Source organism: Sphaeramia orbicularis, chromosome 13 (assembly GCF_902148855.1).
Source record: "Sphaeramia orbicularis chromosome 13, fSphaOr1.1, whole genome shotgun sequence".
Taxonomy (NCBI): Eukaryota; Metazoa; Chordata; class Actinopteri; order Kurtiformes; family Apogonidae; genus Sphaeramia; species Sphaeramia orbicularis.
This window is the reverse complement of record NC_043969.1, coordinates 22159022-22176489: the sequence shown is the minus strand read 5'-3', so window position 1 is coordinate 22176489 and position 17468 is coordinate 22159022. Positions and strand designations below refer to the sequence as shown.

General features: G+C 37.3%; 1 protein-coding gene across 4 annotated transcripts in view; it reads right to left on the bottom strand.

Annotated features, from left to right (window-relative positions):
- The window catches only part of dync2h1 (dynein cytoplasmic 2 heavy chain 1), a 103447-nt gene that overhangs the window by 76477 nt on the left and 9502 nt on the right, over nucleotides 1-17468 (bottom strand). For all 4 annotated transcript variants that reach the window (XM_030151685.1, XM_030151684.1, XM_030151683.1 and 1 more), the window contains 23 exons: nucleotides 17191-17318; nucleotides 15904-16019; nucleotides 15552-15679; nucleotides 15311-15460; nucleotides 14524-14729; nucleotides 14255-14410; nucleotides 14014-14128; nucleotides 13701-13871; nucleotides 12949-13107; nucleotides 11572-11640; nucleotides 11199-11353; nucleotides 10146-10278; nucleotides 9931-10048; nucleotides 9698-9810; nucleotides 9406-9519; nucleotides 8310-8460; nucleotides 6132-6337; nucleotides 4959-5141; nucleotides 4631-4813; nucleotides 3969-4192; nucleotides 3707-3822; nucleotides 1091-1290; nucleotides 61-192 (listed from right to left, as the gene is read on the bottom strand). In XM_030151685.1, the coding sequence (XP_030007545.1) occupies nucleotides 61-192; nucleotides 1091-1290; nucleotides 3707-3822; nucleotides 3969-4192; nucleotides 4631-4813; nucleotides 4959-5141; nucleotides 6132-6337; nucleotides 8310-8460; nucleotides 9406-9519; nucleotides 9698-9810; nucleotides 9931-10048; nucleotides 10146-10278; nucleotides 11199-11353; nucleotides 11572-11640; nucleotides 12949-13107; nucleotides 13701-13871; nucleotides 14014-14128; nucleotides 14255-14410; nucleotides 14524-14729; nucleotides 15311-15460; nucleotides 15552-15679; nucleotides 15904-16019; nucleotides 17191-17318 (3426 nt within the window). The remainder of the gene's footprint in view (nucleotides 1-60; nucleotides 193-1090; nucleotides 1291-3706; nucleotides 3823-3968; nucleotides 4193-4630; nucleotides 4814-4958; nucleotides 5142-6131; nucleotides 6338-8309; nucleotides 8461-9405; nucleotides 9520-9697; nucleotides 9811-9930; nucleotides 10049-10145; nucleotides 10279-11198; nucleotides 11354-11571; nucleotides 11641-12948; nucleotides 13108-13700; nucleotides 13872-14013; nucleotides 14129-14254; nucleotides 14411-14523; nucleotides 14730-15310; nucleotides 15461-15551; nucleotides 15680-15903; nucleotides 16020-17190; nucleotides 17319-17468) is intronic.

Genomic DNA, 17468 nt, shown 5'->3' with positions numbered 1-17468 from the left:
TAAAACACACGTGAGATAAAAGAAGAGACAGTCCAGGAAGACATTGTGTTTCTTACTCACCACTTTGCCTGTCTTATTAAGAGCAGCCCGAAGCATCCTCCAGAGCGTAGACTTTCCTGCTCCACTTGGGCCCACTATCACAACTCCCATGCGCTGCCTTAGCTGTTCATTCAGCTCCAATGCTTTCTTTAGCTACATAGAGACAGTACAAATACTTACTCAATTTGTATAACACAGGTGAATACATCTCCCCATGGCTTCAACAGTTAAAGGACATACTGGACAATTGTGGCCTGTTGTACATCTGGACCACACAGCTATCCAGTAATGTCATTTGGCTTAAACACACTGTGTAACAGGTCCTGAGAGACCAGCATGTACAAAAATGGCGGAGTGAAATCAGGGACATGACTTCATGTGACGTTTAAGTTGAAGTTAAATCGAAATAAAACTTGAAAAATATTTGTTATGCAAAAACCTTGGTTATAGGCAAGCAATTTGTAACTTCAGAACAAATAACACAATGATTCCTAAAGTCACCGGATGATAAAAAGGTTTGGAAAGAAGTCTGAGAGTCTGTCATTTGTGCTGTAATGGTTGTGTGGGAAACAAATTCCATGTTTTATTTGAATGTACTAATGTACACGTTGTTAAATTTAGGCAAAAGTATTTGCTAAAATACTACTCACAACATCCATCAATGTATAAACTAGTAAGGCTTCTTGAGTCCAAACAACCAAAAACAATCCATAAATTAGGCGCCTTTTTGAAAAGGGTTTTACTGCTTTTTCAATGAATTTTGTTATTATTGAATGTATTTTTTTTCTGTTATGACATAATGTTTGTGCTCCATACCATGTATTTGGTGGTGAGCAAAATAAAATAAAATGATAAGAAATATGTATAAACCTTTTCCATATATCTATGCACATTTTCAAAGTGTCCAAATGTTATCCATGCTATGTCTGTCTTAAAGACATTCGGCTGGGATACAGAGTGAACCAAAGTGTTGATTGATCGCCATCATATAAAACACCAATGTCTGTGTCACTTCTTATTAATAGATTTTCACATTTTCCCACATACACACCTGGCTCGGTATCACTTCAAGTCGTGCTTCCTTGTACACTTGCTCCAGTGCTTGCATAAGCGTTTGGTCTTCTACATCGGTGAAATTAACTCCAGAGAAGACATCTCTGACCAGAGCATCAAACCGGGAACTATCAGCAAATGTCAGCTTGGACATGGTGTTAAGTCTTAATGCTTGCACCACCAGGCTGCTCTCCTCAACTGCATGCAGATGAAAAAAAGACAGGCTTAGTTTCCATTTCAATCCTATGGGGAATGTTTGTTCAAATATATACACATAAAACAGTTTTTATATGGGTACAAAACAGAAACAGTGTATGAATAACAAAAAAACAATACAGTATAAGCTTATGAGACTTATGTAGTCATTACTGCTTTGCTCTTGTCCATGACCCTTTTACAAAAGTGACAATTACCAAAGCATGTCATGATTTAGAAGTTTGTCAACACTTTTTGTTCTTTTCTTCAAAAGATCCTGGCCTTCCCTGCAGGTAAAAATGGGGTGTTTTTCTTTTTTTTTCTTTTTTACAACAGAGAGGAACACTTGGCCAGACTACACACAGAGACAAACACAAGAAAACCTTGGGGACTCATCGACAGACTGAAGGTGCATGTGGTATGAGTGTGTGTCGGAGTGTGTGTGAGTGGTGAAACAGAAAGATTAGAAAGACTTTCTAGAAAAGCATAGAGTAAAAATGAATTAGGGTTGATTAGTGCAAATCAGAGATATATGGGGAGATGAAAGCGAGAAGTAGAGGGCAGTAAGTGAGAAACAGTGGGATGAGAGAGGCACTGACAGCCAGGTATCAGAGAGAGAGCTAATGAGAGGTCAGGGGAGGGGGAAGGGGGTGGGTAAAGTGCCACGGAAGAGGTAAACAACAGAACTTTGGCAAAGCGTTTGCGAATGAGAGAATGGAGAAGGACAAAAGTACACAAGAGTGAAAAGCCCAAGGGAAGAAAAGTTTTTCAGTTAGACCATTTCAGTGAAATGTCAATTGATGGTGTGTCTGCATTAGAGGATTTAGAGGACAAAAGTAGGAGCTTTAAGAAGGACTAGTAAACACAGCCTTTTGGTGATCAATTATACTCATGAATAGACTTAATCAGTACATTTAGGAGATACTAACACAACACCTGACAAAACAGTCTGTGACCTTGTTGGGTATAGGATAAGCCTCTTTAAATTAGCCATACTTAAGCTCTAGAACTTTCAGTCTCAAGGAAGTTGATTGTGTGGTAGTGTTGCAGTTTTGGTAGATCAGTGTGGACACAGAACTACTTTGACCAACAGTTTTCAGCTGACTGGTTCTTTGCAAAAAAATTAAATGCTACTTACCAGACCTGCAACTTTTAATTCAAAGCAGAATATACAGAGACATTCTAAAGGTTAAAATGAATAATGCAGTCAATGTAACTATAACCTTAGATAAGGAAAAATTGGGACAGTGTAGAAAATACAAAATAAGAGCAAAAAAACTGATGCTGAAATTTGACAAATAAATGTTGATAAATGTCAAATCAGAGATTTTGTAAGTTTAAAGGCTGATTTTCTAAGCATAGATGATAATGTAAACAACACTAAACAATTAAGTCTAAAGATTAAATTAAAATGTCTGTCATCATTGTTTTTTAGCCTAATTCTCTGTTAACAACAAAACACTTGAATTCAATGTCTCCAAATACTTTTAGTCATATTGTGTATTTAATTTCATGTTTTGTTTAGTCAATTTCATTTCATTTGTAAATATAAATCCAGTTGTGACACTTAGGCCTCCAATGCATTCAAGAAAAACATTAGACGGTGAAGTACTTTAAACTTTGCCATTTCTTTTCACAACAAGTAAACACTTAAGGCGTTTAAGACACCAAGTGGGAAGCTGATTCAGAAGAAATTTTGCCCAATTTTTCCTGCAAATAAGCTGTTGTTACACTTAAATGTGCTGGATATTCTCTGAAGTGTTATTTTTTGGTTTGGAAAGGATGTATATTTACAAATGAATTGAAGCTGACCCTGACAAAACATAAAACATACTGTGTTCAATTCCATTTGGTTTCTGGTGAACACATAGTGACATATTAGGTACAGTTCACTTGTCCCATTATGTACATGAATTAACATCACAATAGAAAAATTACTGTAACTGTACAAAGTAAATGAAGTGAAAAATCTTGATTTTGGATATAATACTGCTGCCTAAAAAAATACATCTAAGCGAAGTCGATCAAAAATATCAGTGAAGTATGAATATGTTATTTATTCTTTAGACAGTCCACACCAGAATATTTCCTTGAATAATGCAAGTTGTACTTCAAATGGTACGAATACTTCCCATCTGTCCTTTCTCCCTCACTGAACCCCAAGAGGATGTTTGACTGCAGATACTGACATGTATTTCACTCAGTAAATCCAGGTGTTGGTGGTGGAAATCACTTTAAGTACACCTTCCACTGCTGAATGTCTGTACCACACATTGTGTTGTGTGGTTATGTTTCACAACAATGGGCAAAGTTTCCCCCTTGTTACTTTCCTGTCACGCTCCACTGTGAAAAAAGAAGAAATACCTCAAGGAAATATTGTATCCTAAAATTAAAAAAAAAAAGCCAGAAGGGGTCTTACTCTTGTCTTTTTCATGGCTCCTCCTGTGTTGTTGCAGGAGGGTGCCACAGGCCTTCAGCACTGTCTTCAGAGCACGCAAACCCCAGTCATAGTGCTGCTGAGGAGTCAACAGTTCCCTGAACACACAAAGACATAGTCACACACTCACACTTTATAATATACACACTGCACACAAACAGTAGTAAAATTGCTACTGCACTTGTCACATTATAAGCACCCAAACATCTATACCATCATGTACTTTAAACCCAAAAATTCTAACCTGGCCAGGTTAAAGATTGCAACCAGTTTTCGTCCTAGCATTTCTCCATTTTTGAAGCCTTCAGAGTAGAGAATAACTTCAGCAATGAGCTCATTGTCTGGCCTGCTCATCGCCACAGGCCTGAACAGCTGCTTTAGATTGTCTGGAAGCTTCTGTCTGCCTCCATAGCCTTTTCCCGCTGGGTTTAGTGTGATGAACACACCAGAGTTTGGGTCCAAGTCCACCTGGAAGGACAGAGAGAAGAGGGGAAAGTTTTCCTTTTCAATAAAATATACAACTCCTTGATGGTTCATGATCCATCTAGCCATCTTTAAATGCATGGATGGATAATTGCTTAATTTAGTCATAGACAGATTTATGTATGTGTAAGAGTTCACGATCGAATGAACTCTCATAAAATTGAATACACACGTGGTTACTGATTAGCCTTTTGAAAGGCAGATTTGAAAAAACGTAACATTTGCAGAGTGAGACCAAAAACTTGTCAACAGGAATAAACTGTGCTGTGTGTGTTTAACTATGTGTGCCAGAAAATTAAACACAGAGACAGAACAATTCATGAAAAAAGCCAGATTGGCCTTGAGAATAGTGGCTAATTGGTTTTTGGAATTAGAGTTGGCAAACAGTACTACTTTTGCCTGCATCTGATTTTCTTTGCTGACCTCCTTCCCAAGCAGTTCACATGTGTGCTTGTGATGTTTGAGGGAATCTTGAATGGCCTGAATCTGCATAGAAACTGCAGATAGCACTGCTTCTTCTAAGCGGTTAAACTCATCAAAGCAACCCCATGCGCCACACTTCACCAAGCCCACAAAGATCCGGCCCATTGACTTCACATCAATACCCTGAGAAGGAGACACAAAGCAAAGAATGACAGATAATGCTGAATCCATGTGACCACAGCTTGGTTTAGTTCTAAAAATCGAACAATATTTTTTATATAGTATTGTTGTGCAGGTCTTAAAATTGTCTCTTAAATTAAGTCTATACCTCATCACAGTTGAACACCAGCACTTGGCGTCCAAATAGACCGCCCAAGGCTTTGACTGACTCAGTCTTGCCTGTGCCTGCTGGCCCATAGGGGTTTCCTCCAAGCCCCATTTTCATGGCCTGGGTCAGAGTCAGGTAGCACTTATCTGTTAGTGGAGTGTGCACCAGCTTAGCTGCATTCCCCTGGGAGACAGGAGAGGAAGGGTGAGGAAGAAAAGTGAGTGATAAAGACAGAGAGAAAGTGACAGGACCATATGGAGGGTGAGGGCCATAAGGGATAGTGAAGGTACAAACCAACAGAAGATGGTGTAAAATGGGGATAAAACCACTGAAAGAAGATAAAATGAGCCTAGCTTTTGTTTTTCAAAAGAACTGCAGCAGGTAAATACAGCACAGAAGCTTCAGTCCTCACATCTTTACATAAACAGTGCCCCCAAATGGTAAGGGATGAGAAGTTCAAATGACTTCCTGAAATGCTGAAAAGGAAAGCTACTTCTCTTACCATTCAGTCGGTGGCATTAAAATCCTGAAACCAGAACATCTTTGATTTTTGAGGTGCACCATGCCTATTCAAGGTGTGTACTTCATATATTTAAACTTAACCTACTCATGATGCAGAGATTTACACCCATCTGTCGTTACACATTTGTTGAATTTTGTTAAGTAAAACATGTATAAACGTGTGGCTCACAGGCAAGGCCACGAAAAAGAATGTGTGTATGCCCTGTAAATACAGTATTTACATGTAAATAAAATGCTGATCCCTCTTGTCCAATTAGGGAAAACAGAGAATGTAATCTATACATTTTTTTTAAAATAGACAAAAATATTACACATTTACAAGCAACTGAAATGGGAATTATAAATGTTAATAAAGGTACATCTCTGAGAATAAATGAATCATATTAGACACTTAGCATGTCAAAAAAATAATTCAAAAATACTGACTGCTTTGAAGAAGAATGTTAATCAAACCACACAAGTGAGCAAATGTAATGAGCTCTTTAAGGTCTGATAAGTTACATATTAAGTTTTTGAGTTGTATTTTACTCTTTTATATGAATTAACTGATAATTAATCATGTAATGAACATATCTAATAAAAGAGGGCTGGAAACATTAGTGGGAGCTTGTGTGACCCTTGTCAGTGTTCCTACCCTTCATGCCAGCATACCTGGTATTCATACGTATAACTGAACTGTGCATCCACCATATGTATGTGGCAACATTTGTCTGGTCCCATGTAAAAACGAAGCTGCTTCTTCCAGGCCCACACATCTGGACTGGTAACACCTTCCTGGTTGAGCTGCTTCACAACACTGATGTTATGAATTATGTCCAGGATCAAGGCCTTTAGCTTCAGCTGCAGGACACTGGACTCTGTTAAGGGAAATATTCAGAAAGATGAATTACATTAAGTATATACATTTCCTATTAATATTTACTGTTAGAAACTTGTAAACTAATTATTAACTTAATTTAGTTCCCTGGATCATGTATTAATCCAAGGTTAATTAGATGCCTCTGACAGGCACTTTAAGGTCATGTTGCTTTACGCATGACAATAACTTTTACAATCAGACATAAGTGGTAAAAACTGAAATTTCTGAGAAAAGAAGGTCACTTTTCCATTTTAGCAACAATGTGGGAGGGGAAGAATATAATGCATTCACAATGATACATTGTTAAGGATGTTAGTGATTCAGCACATGCACAATTATCATAAATTGCGTTACTTTATGCTGAAAAATCCACCTGAAGCTATTTAGACAAAGTGGAGTTTTTTTGTTCCTTTCATCCTTTGTGATTCATTACTTGTGGCACCTTCTGTGCCTTCCCTGGAATTTCAGTAGGGCTCTACTGAAGTACATTTTGCCCCAAAATGAAATGCTTAACATACAACAGGTCTCGTTACCAATTTCCAAAGTTTTGTTTTTATTGTACTGTTTTGTCAATGTGCCAAAAGTATGATGTCTCCCACTCCCTCACATCGGCTTATGACTCATATATACAGACTGTGTAATATGATTATTCTTTTTCCCATCATTTTAGCTGCTGAAACTTGTATTGCAGCTCGCCTGCCCCTTAACCCAACCACACTGAATTAAAGGAGACAGGAATTTAATGAGATGCTATCATGGAAATGAATGCTATTGGGATTTGATTACAGAGTTCTAAACAGTAATGTTCTTGCAATGAATCACCGTCTTTACAAATATGCAATAGTTGCCATTATAGTACCTTGCAGAAATATTTGTATTCTGAAATATGCAAAGAATATACATTCAGTTTGTGCTAGTCAAAAAAAGCATTGTTTTCATAAATACAGTTTTGCATGATGCAGAAATTTGGCTCAAATACCAGGTGAAATGATGCTGTTACTAGAGTTGAGAGGGAACCTTTCATCTCATGCATGAATAAGAACCTTGATTTGAATTTAAAAGTCCCTTTTTTTTCCCCTCTTTTTTTATTTTTTTTTAATTTTTTTTTTTTTTTTTACAAATACAAGTTTTATGAGTCTCCAGCCATGCTTTATCTAGCAATATATTCAGCTTCTGGTCATTAAATTAGTCTGCCAGCTACCACATCAGCAACTTTAAAGGGTACACCCCCCTGCAGCCTTCTGTATCTGACTGGCTATCAAGGGATTCACACAAGAGCAGTCATTCAACGTTAGTCTAAGTAATAACAACCTGCATACTTTTAATCAGAGCATAATCAATAAAAACACAAGATGGTTGTCTTCAAGTGTCCAGCAGCAACGTGTTTTTAAGCACATTAAAAGAAAGCTTCATATCGTCTGGAAAGTGATAAGCACAAGACAGTTGGAATCATGTGTTTTAGTCACAGGTAGGAGTGGACAAAATCCTGTGCATTATTTAAGGCTCTGCAGGTCTCTGTGAACTCGTGTTAATCACAAAGTTGCTGTTTATCTCATCCCTCTATAGCGAGTCATCAGTCTTGTATCATTAATTACTTTATCCTCTCAGTGCTGATTGACAACCTTGATCATGATTAGAGTTTAGTCATTTACAGCACACAAAAATGCAGTACATAGCTAAATAAATTAAGGGATACGTAAGGGTGTTGACATGCTCAATCAATAGAATGAACAGAGAAGTACAGTTTTATGTTGGATCTAATTAGTACTAAATATTTGTACATTTATTTCAGTGTTAAATCCAAGCCTCTGGAACATAATTTGGTTGATACAGCCTGAAGGAAATTCTTTTTTTAGTGCTCGTATTTGGTGAAGTTCTGTAAATACCAGTGTTCAGAAACTGGCCCACTGAAACACGCTTCAGACACATGTACCTTTATTGAAGCAAAACACACAGATAAACACCACTACCTGTATTAGCATGGTCTTCAGAACTGGTGTCAACCGTAGTATAATGTTCTAATTTGGCATTGAGTTCCAAATCCAGCTGCTGCAAACTCTGCCCTTTCATAGCTCTTTCCACATCTTCAGTGAACTGGATTTGCTCAGCCAAACACAGAATCTGCAAGAAAGAGAAAAACTCTAAGATGACATTCAACAACAAACCTGACTACACGATGTTGTGACCCCCTCCAGGAAAGGATAAAGCAAGCTATTGTTTAAGACTACACTAAGGTCCTTCGATGTGTGCACTAGGCTGCTATGGATGTTCTACTGATCTACAGGGGTGAGTGTTCCTTGCTTGTATTCAGGCATGAGGACTAGTTGACATGAGGACAAGTTGATAAGAAAGAACATATATGTGGTGGGAATGGAAATGGACAAGGTGGAAGCAGTGACATAGAAGAGGATGAGAGAGAAGCTTAAAGCTATCATCGTCATAGACAGCCCCTTTCATTCTGTCTGCACTAGGCTGAAGCAGCTGACATGTTGCTCAAAATGCATGGGAGGCTCTTTCATTCTATCATCCATCAGCCTCCACAATGCCACAGCACCTAATACCTGAAACCTCCAATGTCTGAAACTAACTATAAAAGACAAACGTTAAACTATATATATATATATATATATATATATATATATATATATATATGAATAATAGAACTCTGAAACATTGACATACAAGCACATCTACTTTTTGTACTTAATTATATCTTCTAATGCTCCAATTCATTCTAATTTTATTACTGCTACAGGGGATTAATCAAGGTACATCTCATCTCATCTAACGCTTCAGTAAATTAAATTTTATAATTTTGTTAAAATAGATTTAAAAACTGGGTTTTAGTTTCTTCATTAAGAAACCACTGGATCACTAACATTTGTTAAGATAACATTTTACAACAAACTACCAATGGATGAATAGAAATGTGTAAAGCATGTGTTAAACATAACAATGTGTCCTCTGCATGTAAAGTTATAATGTCAGCTTTTTCTAAATAGTTCAGCAAAATTATTTTTCTTCAGCAAACAGTGAATAATTATATGCAGTGTGATGTGTGTTTACCTGTGATGGATAGCGTGAGGGGTCCACCTCTCCTTTCTTCCCTGCTGATACACATTCATACAGCAGATGCTTCAGAGTCTCCTTCATTTCTGACGACAGCTCACTCAACCACACCTAGACAGAAGAAGAAACATTCATGCACAACCACACAGTGATACACAAACACATAACTGAATTAAATGTTTACTTCAAGTATGAAATTTGTCAGACCAAACAGAAATCAATCTGAGAACACTTGACATGCTCAACCTTTTATTTATTTATTTATTTTATTTATTTATTTATTTTTTACCTCCACAAGACTGGAAATGCGTATGAGGTTTCGGAGGGGCACTATCTCTCCCTCCAGAGAACACATGGCAACAATGTGCTGGCACTGCTCATCAAACACAACACTGTGAATGCCTGCACAGAAAATAAAGATTAGCTTCTCTGTCCAACAGAAGAAGGATTGGAAGCTGCTGATTATTGCAAAATGAACAAGCAGAGCAAAACAGATTACTGAAAAGAACTGAGGTTTCTGACCTGCAAAGAGTTTCTTGAGGTGTGACTGGATGACAGTGGGGTTTGTTGCCTGACCGAGAATCTCTAAAAGGTCATCGTCTCCAATGAAATAGAACCGTGGGAAGGCAGAGCGCTTCTCCTGCATCAATCAGACACAAATGTAAATAAAACTAGGATATTGTGCAACTCTGATACACATTGATAGAGACACCTGTATGCAAGTATAAAATGTATACCTCCAGGAACTCATTGAGTGATTTTTGGCAGCGTTGTAGCTGGTCCAGTATGGTGATGAGGGAGTTTCTGATGCCAACTCTGGAGCTCAAGGACACCACTCTATTGTCCCTTTGAATGTCTGACATTATAGACCTGTAACACATATTGAGAACTAACATTGTCACTAAAGGTGTATAATACACATTCCTTTAATGTTACCGGTTCTACTTCATCCATTCCTCCTATTAGAAGAGCGGCTATTATAGCGCAACTCTAGATAAACAGAAAATGATACTATTGGTGTGCAGTGGTCTCTGTCTCAGTCATGATCACATTAGGACTGATCCAATGAGACTGTAAAATATCCAAGCACCTTATGTTGTTGGACTACACCTACTTTAAATCACTGTTATAATTCATATCACTATTTCATTTTAAATCACTGTGCCCTGAAATGTGTAAATACAATCAGAAGTCTTTGTTTACAGTATTGTACAGAAAGTTTTCTTTAGAGTAAGCTCTTTAGAAACTTTTTTAGAGTATATATACTAACCTTAATGTCAACCTGGTTACTAACCCACCTGTTTTGGTTTGTCTGTTTTTTGTCTTCTTGTGCTGTATACAAAGCCGCTGAATACTTGAATTTCCCTTGGGATTAATAAAGTATCTATCTATCTATCTATCTATCTATCTATCTATCTATCTATCTATCTATCTATCTATCTATCTATCTATCTATCTATCTATCTATCTATCTATCTATCTATCTATCTATCTATCTATCTATCTATCTATCTATCTATCTATCTATCTGTACACCCAAGCATGTTATAAAAGTAGGATACAGAATTATTAGAAAAGTATTTAAAACTGGATTTGGAATAAAATAGTGACAGATTTTTCAGCTTACCTCTCAATAGTATACAACTAAACAAAGCATGTATGCAAATTTTTGATCGAATATAACATAAGGTATATAACATGTATATACTGTATATACTGTGTTGATGAGGCCTGTATTACTGTAACTACAGCAGATGAAGTTTGAAAATAAATAAATAAATAGAAAGTACCTGAAATCCTCATCAACCCTTTTAAAGCGCGCCTCTTCTCGTGGCAATGCCCCCCGTCCAAAAATTGGTTCCAAATAAACCCATCGTCTCTGGATAGCATTCAGATTGAGTAGATACTCATCCAAGTCTGATAGACGGACTTCCCACAGACTGACCTGAACATTCAGGGAGCAAATATAGTACTATCAGTTTGGCTATAGTGTTGAGACAGTGATACTACAGAGAATACATAAACACAGTATTTCATTTCATTAGGTGCAGAAATCTTGCTTGACTTAACAGAAAAACTGAACACTTCTACTTTTTCCCCAACTCAAAATGAATCAAAAAAAGCTACTGATGTTTATTTATAGATGTAAAGATTTGACTTGACCTTGTCCTGGAAGCTGCGGTAGTATGGCGAGTCTTTCAGAGACTGCAGCAGACAGCGGTTATCTCCCACCTGGATGGGCATAAAAGGGATGATAAAGACAGCGTTTGCTAATCCTTAAGATTACATTTAATGGTGCCAGAAGATACGTCTCCATCCTGAAACATTTTTATGCACCCACTAGAACAGTTGTTTTGGCTGACATGAGAGGAAATCATAACCATGCACTATAAATACACACTAATGGAGAATACAGGAGCCTTTGCAAAGTATTAAGTCTGAAAATGTAAGATTGTACACATTAATGTGAAATAAGAAATAAGACAAGTACATAAAAATAATATTTTGTCATTTTAAATCAGTTCCAAATTCTGACTACATTTTGTTCATAAAGTGCCAATTGTCAGTGCAAATAGTCAGAGTCTCATGATTAACAAGAAATTAAAGAATCACGGCCAGTCGGGGAAGTTTCAAAATGTATCTGTGGTTATTCAGGACTGCTGGATTGAAAGGGGAATTAAAAAACTTTGGATGTTAACTGAGCGAGAACAGGGACTTTTTTTGCAAAGACTTCCCCGAAATACTATATTTGTTTCAGAAAATAACAGGAGAGCACTGAGTGGAGTGTGTAGTTTTCTTTTTGTTAGTGCCTTAAATCCATTTTTTTATACCTCACATCAATGAAATGCTATGATGTAGCAGTATGTTGTAATTTTTGTCACATGGCTGGAAAAAATTACAGAAATGTTTCATTTTATTTATATCTTTTAGCTGTCCCATTTTAAGCTGCTTAAAAAAGATTAAGACCATTTCAGTTAGTTTACCTTTACCTGCATTCAGCTGCACTGCACTCCCTTCAGTTTTCAAAGGATAAGACACCTCACATCTTGTCACAGAACTTGACTGAGGAATCTAAAGCAAAACTTATTAAAAGCTGCTTAAATGTGTAAATAGAATGTGAGCTATAAATGTGTGTAAAGTATGAGTGACCATATGTTTACCAGTTTTTTTGGGGCAAAAAAAGGGCAAGGCTCAGCAGATTTTCAGTAAGACAGTTGTGTGACCTTTAACTTCACATGACAGGACTTTAAGAAATTGAAGGGGCAATTATAAAATAGGAAGCAGATGTTGAGAATCCCCATGGTTTCAGGCATGTCAGGCAGTCTCAGAGCAGGTGAATATGGTGAAAGGGAAATTCACACCCCTTCCACTTGAATGTTAGCTGAGCTGGATATTTATTTACTGTGCATAGTTTATTTTACTAAGCTTCAGGGATTGCCAAATAATGACCCAGTCTGATTACATGCAAGGTTTTTTATATATATTTACACACAGCAATTGCACATATATCTGCTTGGTTTTATGTGCCTGTATATCTACCTGATTGACTATGTCTTTCCAGTCCTTGATTAGGGCGAGGGAGCGACCGCTGCTGTCTGTGTATTCAGTGAGGTTGAAGGTCGCTGCAGCTCCCCACAAATCCAGCTCCCTCAGTGCTTCTCTGATTGTCACCTCTGCCTGGGCACGGCTGTTCAGATCCTAAATGAATGCAAGCGTGCGCAGTTAATGCATGTACATCTCTTGCTCATTTCATCATTTCTACCCACCCACACTTTATATACTTCAATATAATCATCTTACTCATCAAGCTATCATGATTATTGTAGCGTGCAAGGAATATGATGGTAAAGGGGCCCACTATGCGTTGATATGAAACTTTATAATACATTTACCTTTTTAATAGAAATTACATTATTATATAAGAATAAGAATAAGAATAAGAATAAGAATAAGAATATTTGTGGAACAGGTTTACTTTTGATTATTCTGCCATAAACACAGCGATGGGTCTGTCTATATAGGAAACTTGCAAATATATTTTCACCATGTAAAAATGACTGTGAAACAGTACATTTAGCTTGTTAGTAAAATGAAATACACACACATACCTGAGCATTTATCAGTCTAGCCCATAAAATCTTTTACTTTCTACTGCCCTCTGGTGTTCCATATGATTCATTGCAGTACTAATGGCCACAAAAACCAAACAAGCTATATTTTTTCATATAAATATTTATTTTTAGACCAGAAAAGACCATATCCATATCCTGCATGAGTGTTTGTTTATGTACCTTGAGCTCCATGGCCTTATCTATGATGGTATTTGCAACACCAAGAAGGTCACTGAATGTGAGTCTCTCCAACGTGGTCCCCCTTGGAAGACCCAACAAACGGAACATGTCCAACCAATGGTCCTGGGACAGGTGATCCCCACGTACGTACTTCAATACTGGGATCATGCTCTAGACATGCAAGTATAAAAAGTGTCAACATTAAAGACCAAAAAGTAAAAAAGGTACACTGCAGCCCTGCCAAATAAAGTCTTGTCTGTGTGTAGTAAATGTATGGAAAGGCACTGACATATCATTTTGACATACTGCCTACCTTATATTTGTCCACCTCTGCTTGCAGTTTAACAGACATGGCAGTAGGTTGCTCTAGCTTCCTCAGTCTATCATGCCATGTAAACAGAAACTCTTCAAAAACATAAGTTTTACTCCTGTGAAGCAAAAACAAACACATTGAAACAATCAAACAGACTTAAGTGACAAAAATTCCAAGTAAATTCTCACTCTAAACTCTAGACTCACTCTCATTAACAAAAGGTATAAACTTATCCCCCTACCTGAATGTGATCCAGTCCTCCTGGGCTTTCTCTGTGAAACCCTGCTGCCACTCCTCATACAAACCCCACATCTGGCTGTACTCATCCATGTCTGTTTTTATGTTTTCTGCCAATGACAAATCTGGAACCTCTAGGTCAAAGTAGGCACAGTCTTCACTGAAGAAATGAGGAGAAAAGAGATAATATAGTGACTATAGGGATATTGATGAAGGAAACAACCCTCTTTAGCAGTTGTCCAAAAAAAAAAAGACCAAATTGAAACAACTCACAGCAATTTATTATGCACAACCTCCAACTCTTGAAACTCTTGCTGTTTGTCTTTGATGGTCTGAAGGCATGCAAGTAGAGCAGCATGATCACCACTCTCAAGAATATCATCTTTGGGTTTGAGCTGGTCCCAACGGGCCTTAAACCGTTCCAGATCTGCCCTGTAAGCCTCCACGTGACCTGCTGTATTACTTCGCATCACCTCCACCTTTGGGGAAGAGAAGACAGCAAGAACAAAAGGAATAAAATAATGGCGATTTTCTTTTTTATGACTAATAAAAGATTGCATTAAAAAGAAGAAAAACAGAAAAAAGATGGTGTGTGTGAGTATGTGTGGCCTGCTTCTACACTACTACAGGGTGTACATCTTTTTACACAGTTACTGTACATGAGGGGTCTGAGCTCCCTTATGGAGACAAAATACAGATACTCATAAAAAAAAATTAGTTAAGAGTTGGTTTAAAGGTTTAGTGAGTAGAATGTGGCATCTAGTAGTGAAGGTGCAGAGGGCAACCAGCTGAATACCTATTGTCTCTTTTCCCTTACAGTGACTTTTCAAATATAAACACACCGAACCTTTAAGGTTGTGCTTTTGGTTGGGGTTAGTTAGTCTCCTGGAAATCAGTTAAAGGACATAATGCTGTAATGTCTAAACACAAGGAGAGTCTTGACTTTCATTTACAAAGTGCCTTGAGATGTATATTATCATTTATGATTATATGTAAATGAAATGGAACTGGACTGAATGTTAACACAATATACTTGTGTGTCTGCCACTATGTATGTCACCTGTTCTTTGATCATGAGCTGGTGGCTCTCCATGACAAGCTCTAGTTTGTCCCATTTGGCTCTCAGAGATGACAGAGAGTCCAGGCCAGCACCAGCCACCGCTCGCAGCAAACGATTCTTCTCTTCCGCACTTTGAAACTCAAACAGGATCTGTACATACACATAAATATTAGAGGTCTAATTTTGTATGTCTGGGCAGCAAACATTTATAAATAATTCAGAATTTAGGAGTGTGGCCTACTTCTGGCTTGCGGGCTAATATTTGGGTATATTTGCCACGTATTGCACCAATCTCCTCCATGCTCTCTGGTCGAGTGGACAAGGCCTCTGTTGACTCAGACACAAAACTGTCTATGGTCTGTGTATGACCTGAAATCATGATGAGAGGAAACATTAACAAAAGAAAAGAAACAGAAAAGGAAAGTGAAAACAATGACACAGATAAAGAGAGAGACAAAAAATGAAAATGGGAAGAAACGTTTGTCTTGTGGTTGGTGTTAATTATAGTTTGTGCTTTACTAAATAAGCAAATGTAATGTTGTTAAACAATAGAATGAAGTACATTATTTAATCACATAGCAAAATAACCTCACCTTGTATTGACTTCCTGAGCGACATAAGTAACATATCAAAGAGCCTTTGGATAAGGTCATCGATGACAGCTTTTACAGGCTCACAGTTGACGGTGATACAGTCTACTTTCTCCTGACTGATAAAGGAGAAAGAGGCAGAGTACAGACTGTAAATCAATTGTTAGAGTTCATTTCCTGTAATGTGGTATCAGTAAATATTTGACCTTTTAAGAACTGAATCATACAGTTGAAAACGGAAGAAACTTTAAGGTGTCTGTCAAAGTTCATAACACGGAAACCAAAAATAAATATGACTATTATAAACAAGCAATTTTTAAAGGTATAACTCAGAAGTGATGTTTTACTGTTACGAATAACAAAAAAAGGGAGACTAAAGATCAAAAATGTGCTCTGTGCTATGTGTGTCAAAAGAATTATTTGGAGGTCAGTGGCCATGGAATTAAAATTTAGTGATTAAACTACCATCTAATGCTGTTGCAATGTGACCTGTTTCAGTAGAGCTACGATGCACTAAATTACCCCACTTTATTATTCAGCATTCACACTTATCAGTCACTGAGAGTAAAGCCCTATTCATACAGGACGAGTGTAACCTGGGGACAATTTAGAAATGAAGCCCCTTACATCTGCATTTCATGCAGCACATTTGTATGGGATGAGTGAGGCCTGTTTTTTTTCCATAAATTTACTGTTATTGTCCCTGGATCTAATGTCAAAGCTCGCTACTAATAGGATACCGCTTATTAAGAACTGTTGATCCTGTTGAAAGATTTAAAAAAAAATGTTCCTTGCTGCATACTGTCATGCATGTTATCAGTCTCATCAATTTTTTAATGTTTCACTCCTCTGAAGTTTTCCCCTTAATTGAATCGGTCTCCCTGTTATAAAGAGACATTACCATCCTGAATTTGCACCCAAAGTGTTTTGAAAACCTCAATTTGTAATCATCAGTGTACCCTCCATAGTCCTCAACTAGGAAATAAGCAGAATAAATGCGAGCAGGAAAAACAAAAAAAAAAAATTTCAAATCACGGAGATGTCAATGTGTGCAATGCTAATATTATCAAAGGACCTCTGTGTTTGTTGAAACAAGAGTAGGTCACTTGCAGTGGAATTTTTACAGATAAATTACATATATGGGTAAATCACACAGATTTAAGATTACAGATGACCTTCACAATTATTACAAATTACCAGAGGTCAATAGTTAATACTAGTCCCATGCAGATAAGGCTTAAGCTGGTTGATCATGAGTGATTATGTGTTATATATTAGTTTAACATATACCTGGGGAGACGTTCTGACTCCTTTCCCCGGGCTTTCAGGGCCTTGAAGTTCCGCTCCCAGTCCTGCACTAAGTTCAGATGCTTTTCCACTAAATTCTCTAAATCCACCTGGCCCAGCACCACCCACTCCTGCAAAACACATGCAAGTCAATCCATTTCTTAGTGCAGTTAGTGAGCCATTTCCTAATTTTCATAATGTTGTCAAACATGGCTGAACAGTGTTGACTACAAAGAGAAAAAGCAGAACCAAAGAAGAATGAAGGTAAAATAGTCTGCTCT